The 8,535-nt window shown below is 35.8% G+C and overlaps 4 protein-coding genes and 1 non-coding gene across 5 annotated transcripts in view; 3 read left to right on the top strand and 2 right to left on the bottom strand.

Annotated features, from left to right (window-relative positions):
- Positions 681-1,420, top strand: LOC104743424 (RING-H2 finger protein ATL80-like; the record flags this gene model as incomplete). Its single annotated transcript, XM_010464511.2, has 1 exon — positions 681-1,420. A coding segment is annotated over exon 1 (591 nt), but the record flags the coding sequence as incomplete, so codon positions are not given.
- Positions 1,423-1,947, top strand: LOC109128771 (RING-H2 finger protein ATL80-like; the record flags this gene model as incomplete). The annotated part of the gene is made up of 1 exon (XM_019235709.1): positions 1,423-1,947. A coding segment is annotated over one exon (321 nt), but the record flags the coding sequence as incomplete, so codon positions are not given.
- On the bottom strand, positions 5,291-5,362 carry TRNAW-CCA. The gene has a single exon. It is a non-coding gene; the product is annotated as a tRNA-Trp (tRNA).
- LOC104740776 (protein MULTIPLE CHLOROPLAST DIVISION SITE 1) lies at positions 5,439-7,373 on the top strand. Its single transcript, XM_010461472.1, has 5 exons — positions 5,439-5,503; positions 5,632-5,916; positions 6,265-6,437; positions 6,607-6,994; positions 7,090-7,373. The coding sequence occupies exons 1-5, from the start codon at positions 5,456-5,458 to the stop codon at positions 7,246-7,248; spliced, it is 1,053 nt and encodes a 350-aa protein (XP_010459774.1). The 5' UTR covers positions 5,439-5,455; the 3' UTR covers positions 7,249-7,373.
- The window catches only part of LOC104740777 (monosaccharide-sensing protein 1-like), a 3,434-nt gene continuing 2,368 nt past the window's right edge, over positions 7,470-8,535 (bottom strand). The window contains exons 3-5 of the mRNA XM_010461473.1: positions 8,426-8,533; positions 8,112-8,299; positions 7,470-8,025 (exon numbers count right to left, since the gene is read on the bottom strand). Coding sequence (XP_010459775.1) covers positions 7,575-8,025; positions 8,112-8,299; positions 8,426-8,533 — 747 coding nt within the window. The 3' untranslated portion in view covers positions 7,470-7,574. The remainder of the gene's footprint in view (positions 8,026-8,111; positions 8,300-8,425; positions 8,534-8,535) is intronic.

Genomic DNA, 8,535 nt, shown 5'->3' on the forward strand with positions numbered 1-8,535 from the left:
AAAAAAAAGTCTTTCTAGCGTTACTTTTCTGGTTATTTTATATATTTAAAATTTAATAATAATTTTAATTTAGACTTGTAAAATGATTTTTGATTACAACAATACAAATGTACTCTTCACTCAAACTACTACTTGACCTTATTTCATTTTTTTTTTAAATGACCTTTAATTATAATAACTGACCTTGTATTATAAAGTATTTTTTATGTAAGAACAATTACAAAATTATGACAAAGACATTAATTAATACTCCTTCCGTTTTTTATCAATTGTCGTTTTAGAGTTAAAATTTTGTTTCATAATTCTTGTCGTTTTAGATTTTCAATGCAAATGTTTTGTAAATATTCCAATTTTATCCATCTGATTTAATGTTTTAACCAATCAAAATATTAAAAAATATATTTAAAAAGAATAAAACAATAAAATTAATGATTTTCTTACGTGAAACAACCTTAAACAACAATTAATAAAAAATGGAGTATCAATAAGATAAACAAATATTTTCATTTCCAATGAATCGAAGACCGAAAGCAACAACAACACACAAGTCACAAGTGTTAAAACATCAAAGATTATTATAAAAAAACCGCGTAGTAAATGACTGAAATAACCTTAACCGACAACGATAATTTTAATAAGACCAAGCCAACTAGGAGAGAACTCTCTCTGTCTATAAAAACCTCTGCATCCCTTTCTCATTCCTAAAACCTCTCATCTCATCTCATCTCATCTCATACTCAAAACTCAATCAATCATCTTCCATTTATTCAAACATAACATAAACAGAACAAACCTCTCTCTCTCTCTTTCTCTCATCTTGCTTGCTTCAATGGCACGTCTTCTCTCCCGTCTCCTCGTTGAATCCAACTCTCCTTTGCCTGCGGTTGATAACTCCACTGCCGCTTTGAATTCCGATCTCGTCGTCATCCTCGCTGCTCTCCTCTGCGCTTTGATTTGCGTTCTTGGCCTCGTAGCGGTTTCTCGATGCGTCTGGCTCCGTCGTCTCGCAGCCGGAAACAGAACCGCCTCAGGATCTCATCAAGGTCAATCTCCTTCGCCTCCGGTCGCAGCGGCTAACAAAGGACTCAAGAAGAAAGTACTCCAGTCACTCCCGAAGCTCACCTTCTCACCGGAGTCACCGTCGTCGGAGAAATTCGCCGAGTGCGCGATCTGTCTAACGGAATTCTCCGCCGGGGACGAGCTCCGGGTTTTGCCGCAGTGTGGTCACGGATTCCACGTGCCATGCATTGACACGTGGCTAGGTACTCACTCGTCTTGTCCTTCTTGCCGTCAGATCTTGGTCGTTGCCACGTGTCACAAGTGTGGCGGTTTACCCGGTAGCTCTAGCTCTGAACCCGAGTCCGTACCCGAGATTGAGATCCGAATCAAGCAAGGCGAAGATGATCCCAACTCATNCTCCAGTCACTCCCGAAGCTCACCTTCTCCCCGGAGTCACCGTCGTCGGAGAAATTCGCCGAGTGCGCGATCTGTCTAACGGAATTCTCCGCCGGGGACGAGCTCCGGGTTTTGCCGCAGTGTGGTCACGGATTCCACGTGTCATGCATTGACACGTGGCTAGGTACTCACTCGTCTTGTCCTTCTTGCCGTCAGATCTTGGTTGTTGCCAGGTGTCACAAGTGTGGCGGTTTACCCGGTAGCTCTAGCTCCGAACCCGAATCCGTACCCGAGATTGAGATCCGAATCAAGCAAGGCGAAGATGATCCCAACTCATACTTGCCATGATCATTTTTAGTTACTTTGGAAATTGGAACTCATTTATTTAGTTTCCTTTTGCTTTATTAGAAAACTCTTATAAATTTAAATGCAGATCAGTTTTTAGTTGGATAGTGTTTATTCTCTCTCTAATGTGTACATGGTTTATTGTAATTTGTAAATGTTGTATGGATTATGGCAATGGAAATTTAACGATTTGCATTGAACCTTTTACAAGTTCTTTTGGTTTATCATAATCAAACTCATGTAAATTGGTAAAAACAATAGAGACATACTCAAACTTACTTCATCGTATCGAACCTTTTACAAGTTCTTTTGGTTTATCATAATCAAACTCATGTAAATTGGTAAAAACAATAGAGACATACTCAAACTTACTTCATCGTATCGAACCTTTTACAAGTTCTTTTGGTTTATCATAATCAAACTCATGTAAATTGGTAAAAACAATAGAGACATACTCAAACTTACTTCATCGTATCGAGGATCAAGCTTGTTTTTTTTTTTTTTTTTTGGATCAAGCTTGTTATGTTTACATATTTGACTGGTATTCCAAAAATTTACGATAGGAAAATATATATAGTATTTGTTTTCCAATTTTGTGGAAAAAAATAATGTCGTTAGAGATTATAATAAGTTTAACTTTGTATGTATATCATTACATCCTCTTTTTGTGAAACAATACAAATTGAACAACGACACCTTGATTTAATAATTAATAGAAAACATATGATTTTGAGGAAATAGTATCGGGTCATTATGGACAGTGGGCACTATCGATCGATAGCCTATTCTAGGAAGCTCAAGTTAGTCAATGATTATTACTAGGAGCATTTAACTTGGTTAATAGTAAATTATATATGAATATAGAAACAAAACTGGAGTGCACATTGGATTTTCAGTTTATTAATGTCTGAATGCAATATTAAACCATTTGAATAAATTTAATTTTTGTATAAACAAATGAAAGCACTAGAGGGAGTATTTAATCAGGCATTACATGATTATTATTATAATAGCTAATTATAGAATATTCCCTAGTAATTGGGAAAGGTAACCTGGCCAGTGTGTATGGTGCAAATTGTATGTAATACGTTGGCTCAATTTTCACTTTTCAATTTTCATATTATTAATTTGTAAAGCAGCAGGCTAATTCTCGTGCTTTTTCAACCTTTTTTAAGTTTTGTTTTCTGGTTGTCGAATTATTACACGAGTCTGTGGTCCATTAATCATATTAATTTGTTGTGATTAGTGAATTTTCAGTTAAGATTTTTTTTTAAATGAATAATCCAAATTAGTTCTAGAAATTTTTTTTCGATGAATTATACATTACGCAAAATATCTACCATCACTCATAATTTAGAATGAGTTAAAATATTTGTGGAAATATCATAAAACTAATATGTTATAGAGATAGTATAATATAATAGAAAGAGTCCAAATGACTGCAAGAAATTCTTTTTGTCTTGTATTCTAGCTTTTTAAGTTGTGACCTAACAAAATAGATGTTTTAGGAAGGGAACTATAGATTTATAAATGAATGATTTAGTTTATCAACAACAATTGGGTGATTTAGTTATTTAGAAACTAATTAACATGTGAATTATTCGTTTTTTAGGGGAGCCGTTGAATTATATATATACGGCGGATGCATGGTCCACCGGTCACAAGCATGTCCACTACGGAAAGTGCCTACTATTTGTGCTTAGTGCTGCTACTAACCATATTGTATAAGGGATATTTATATTTTAATTTTAATTCATTTTAAAATTAACGAAAACTTATGACCATTAATCTAAAGTTCAAATTATAGTGGACTGTGAGAGAAATCATATTATATTGAACATTTACGCATATAAATAGTTAAATTACTGATATCATATTTAATTTCTTTCAAAGCAAAGACGATATTTCTTAATATAATTAATCTCTTAGGTTATACTAATTCACATGCCTTAATAAAATGTTGTTAGTCTGAAATTCAATTTATGGATATCTCATTTGTTTAATTAGTAAGGATTTATACCTGCATGTGTGTGTGATGTACTTTAAAATCACAAACCATAAAACAGAAAGTTTACAAAAACAATAAACATTTTACCAATTTTGGGAAGGTGTAGGGTTTATAACTCTTTAACATATTATCAGCTACGTAAATTTTATCACTACCATTTTTGTTAAGCTTTTTAATTTATTTATGATTATCTTAAGTATCGACTTTTGGGAATTGGCTTAATAAAAAGAAAGTATGAGCTTCAAGAGGGATCCCTGCATATATATGAAAGCATTACAGGATAGATTCATACGCAATTTGGTTTAAGGGAGCTGAATTCGTACGTGAAGCTCATGTGAGGTTGTTGCGAGGTCGTATGAATCGAGTGTAAAACAGTCTCTTCCGTACGTGTGCATGTATTCAGTTATCATGAAGTTCCGTTATGTAAAAAGTTAGCTAGAGTTTCACGATCACTAATTACAAAAATAATGTTGTTTATAGTGAAAATTTATCATGGAAATTTGAAAACTAACTTGTGAGGGATATTTTTGAAATCGTCCTCCAAGAAAGAGAAGTAGAAACCAGAAAGTGAAGAGAATGCTTTATGTTTTGTCGAAGGACTATAAAATTCGCATACGAAAATGATGAGAGTTGTAAAGTTTACCAATGAGGCTGGAGATTCCATATTTATGTTCAACACTACTATTGTGTGCATTACTGATTGTTTCTGTTTATCACGTGAATGATTAATAACCACTTTTTAAAACGAGTGTTGCAAAATAAATGTTTCCATATAAAAGAGTATTTACCCGGTCTGGCTTATATTCTTAATTAGTTCTTACATTATTGTTCACACTTCACATTGTTAATTGTTTCAAACTAATTAGTTATTATAGTGTTTACAAATTACATGTCAAAATTACTACATTCACATTTTGAAAAACACAACGTTTAATTTGTTTGTTAAAAATATTTTACTGCATGTAAACGCAATTGGCAAACAAGATTTCTTTTATCAGCTCACGTTTACTACATATAAAAATAAATTATCATGGTATTTATAACTACGAAAACCAAAAATAAAAAGAAAGTAAATTATCACGTTATAATTTTAAAAGTGTGGATTCATAGTGTGTGTGTGTGTGCGCATATGCTAAATATAAACATAGACAGGCATATAAAATAGAGATAAAACAAAAATGGCAAAGGCAAAGAATCCATCAAACTCTGTAGTTTATATACTAAGTGTCGACCTTTTAGCACGACTAGAAAGTTCCATTTCTAGTGGGTGGATTCGATCGATAATTTCACCTTTTATATATACAGTTTTATGATTATTATTATTATTTAAAAAAAACTAATAATAAAAGTCTTGTTTTTTTTGGGAATATTTGATAGTGGTGAAGAAAAAAAAAAGCACCGGTGAAGAATAAACTTAGTTGGGTTGGGTCACTCTTTTGATTCTCTTAACGGCCCAAAAAGGGTCTTATTGGATTCTCGTAACGGCCTATGTTCATTAAGAAAAAAAAAATTTAGGGAATACCGAATACATTTTCGGGGTATTGAACCCGACGTGAATCGAACACGCAACCTTCTGATCTGGAGTCAGACGCGCTACCATTGCGCCACGGATCCCCTTGTTTAATTATTACCTATAACTTTATATAGTCTATAATATACAGAATTGAAATAAAACATGGAAATTGTTTGGTCCTTCATTGGCATGAAATGGCGTCCATTGATTCTCTCCAATTCCACTCTCTCTGCAATGTCCAGGTAAAATCGAACCCATTTCTTCTACCAATACTGCTGCGTTCTCCTCTATCTAATTCTTGATTTTTCCGGTGAATTTTTTCTTAAATCTCGCGTCTTTTGTTGTTGTTGTTGTTGTTTTGGTACCCTAGTCGTCGATTGGAAGAAGAGCCAAGCTTCGGATTCCTTCAAATCTGGTTGTGTTCAGAAGAAGACCCGTGAATCTCAACTGGGTTCAAGTCGAAACTAAGCGAAGATTCGTGTGCAGAGCGATTGGTGATTCCTCGACTCCAGATGAAGATATTCAGAATACTCAGAATGATGATGATGTTGTTGTTGTTGTTGCTAGCACTGAGAGTAACACTCCCAGTGATTCCGAGAACTCAGTTTCGAGATTCCGGAGTATGATTACCACACTCCCTCCTGTCGTCTTCGTGGTATGTATGATTCTTCTCTCTTATCGCTTCAAGTTTTGATTTTTATTTTATTTTCCTGTAAAAATCTGGTTTTGATTGATCTCTCCTTCACTATGATAGTGGAACTATAGATTTCACATCTGTTAGATGTTCCCTAAGTTTTTGAATCTGTTCTGACTTTTCTGGATAGTGAATTAGTTTACTGTCCTGAATAGGAAATGTTATACGTTCTTAGTTACGTTAAGCCTTCTTTTCTTTGATTGGTTTATGTTAGTGTTTAGATTCTGATGATTCTTCTGTTCATTGGTGTCTTACGGCATATGGATTTGGATTGTTTATTTGGTTATTACAAATTCTTCTCTGCTTTAGATGAAAAAATGCTCAGGGAACGGCATTTGGATCGGGATCTGCATTGCAGCTACAGTTTTGGTCGCGGCTGTTAGGACTTATGTAGTCAGAAAATCAAGAGATAACCAACCTGCTGGCTCGGTTGCTGATCTTGTGAGACGTGGCCAGCTGAGATCTGGTGATAGAAGAGGCATGTATGAAACTCAACACACACACTCTTTATCTTCTTTACAATTCTCACTCCACATAACTTACTAGTTTTTGACTGTACAGTACCAAATCTTTGATTCATGTAGATGGATGTGTGTTACACATATGGTCTAACTTGTCTAATCCTATGATGTTTTCCATTTTCTTTATCAGCTCCAAATCTCTTAACTACGAGGATCCATTCAACAATCCATTTGTGAAACTTGATAAAGGAAACTCAACAGTAGAGATGTGCGGGAAAGTCTATCGGCTAGCTCCAGTCACACTTACAGAGAAAGAACAAACTATTCATCAGAAAAGAAGGTCAAGAGCTTACCAATGGAAGAGACCAACGACTTTTCTCAAAGAAGGAGACTCGATACCGCCTGATGTTGATCCTGATACAATCAGATGGATACCAGCTAATCATCCGTTTGCAACCACGGTTAGCGATATAGATCAAGACCTTGCCCAGACCAATGTTTACCAGAAGCAAGGTGTTCCTTTCCGGATTCGAGCTGAGCATGAAGCTATGCAGAAGAAGCTCGAAGCTTTACAGAATGTAAGCTTTTTTTCTTTCTCTGAGAGCTAATATTTGTATTTTCCGGGGAATCAGTAGGGTATCAGAATTATGATTGATGAGTTTGTTTGGTACAGGAGGAGAAGTTGAATAATCTGAGTATTGATAGTCAAAATGCCAGAGAATTTCAGAGACCATACAAGCTCGGAACCAAGCTCGAAGGTGAAAATATCCAGAAGAATTCTCAGGACAATGTTACTGGCAATTCATCCTCTGAGGAGACGCATAAGACCTGAGACTCATTAAGCTAATTGTAAATACAGTTTTTCCCTCGAGAATCACACTTGCGTTCCAAGAAACTGGAGATTGTCTTTGTAGTAAAACCTCCAAAAGCCTAAATCTATGTCTTTTTTTTTTGCCATCAGAATTTGGTTCCAAGGTATTGGTCATGGAAATTAGAAAGAGAGAAAATATTAAGGATTATTAGATTGCTTTTAATTATAAAACAGGAAAAAGAAAGAAACAAAAACGAAATGAAGGTATCTGAGAATCAAAACAAAAAGGGGATGAAGAGAATCTTAAGTACACAGAGCAAATGAAGAAGAAGAATCAAGGTTACAAATTATATATCCTTAGAAGGAGCAGAAGCTTGAGCTTGAGCTCCAAAGGCAAAGTAGTCTGTGATAACTTCCAAAGGCATGCCTTTAGTCTCCGGGACTTTCATGTAAACGAAGATCCATGAGATAACGCAGACCGCAGCGTAAATGCTGAAAACACCAACTAGTCCGATGGAGCTGAGGAGTACAGGAAGTGAGTACGTGACAATAATGTCTCCTATCCAGAAAACCATAGCGCAGATGGCAATGCAGAGACCACGGACTCTTGTTGGGAAGATTTCAGAACAGAGGATGTTTGGAATCGGACCGTAACCCATCACGAAGAAGCAGAAGTAGAGCACGACACAGCTCGTGGAGAGTGCTGCGTTCACGACTTTGCTGATGTGGACAAGCTCGCTAATGACGAGAATGATAAGTGAGACGATGAGAACTGGAATTGTCCAGAGAAGTAATGACCTGCAAAGTGAAACAGAGATGATTTCAGAATCATGAGCCAAACAAGGAAATATGTAAAAGAATCTTATGGGTTTTGATATATATACCTTCTTCCAGAGACATCCATGAGTCTCATGGCAACGACAATGGCTGGGAGCATGAGTAAAGTTGTTAAACCGCTGATGAGGAATGATGCTGAGATGGAACTTAGTCCGAAGCTCGAAAGAAGAATATCTACACCAGCCCGTTCAAGAATCTGAGGAGTGTAGTAGAGAACTCCATTGATACCCGAAAACTGCATACAAGGTTAACAAAAAGCCCACAATGTTAAAGGATATAAAGAACTCGAGATAATCCAAGAAGTGATAGACTGATAGATCTAAGAGTGTTTGTGAGTGACCAGTCAAAAGTTTCATCGTACCTGCTGTAGTATCTGAATGCCAACACCAACGACCAACGCACGCTTGACACCAGGTTCAAGAAGAGCAGACCAGAGTGGTCCAGAGGCAGCGGTTTTCTCAGGGGGAACCA

The sequence above is a fragment of the Camelina sativa genome, chromosome 14 (assembly GCF_000633955.1).
Source record: "Camelina sativa cultivar DH55 chromosome 14, Cs, whole genome shotgun sequence".
NCBI classification, from domain to species: domain Eukaryota; kingdom Viridiplantae; phylum Streptophyta; class Magnoliopsida; order Brassicales; family Brassicaceae; genus Camelina; species Camelina sativa.

What these genes read in the sequence shown, in the direction of transcription:
- LOC104740776 (XM_010461472.1), top strand. Translation starts at nt 5,456, where the DNA reads ATGGCGTCCATTGATTCTCTCCAATTCCACTCTCTCTGCAATGTCCAG. An exon ending in ACTCTCTCTGCAATGTCCAG is followed by an intron (nt 5,504 to 5,631) that starts GTAAAATCGAAC and finishes TTGGTACCCTAG; the next exon opens with TCGTCGATTGGAAGAAGAGC. An exon ending in AGCTCGAAGCTTTACAGAAT is followed by an intron (nt 6,995 to 7,089) that starts GTAAGCTTTTTT and finishes TGTTTGGTACAG; the next exon opens with GAGGAGAAGTTGAATAATCT.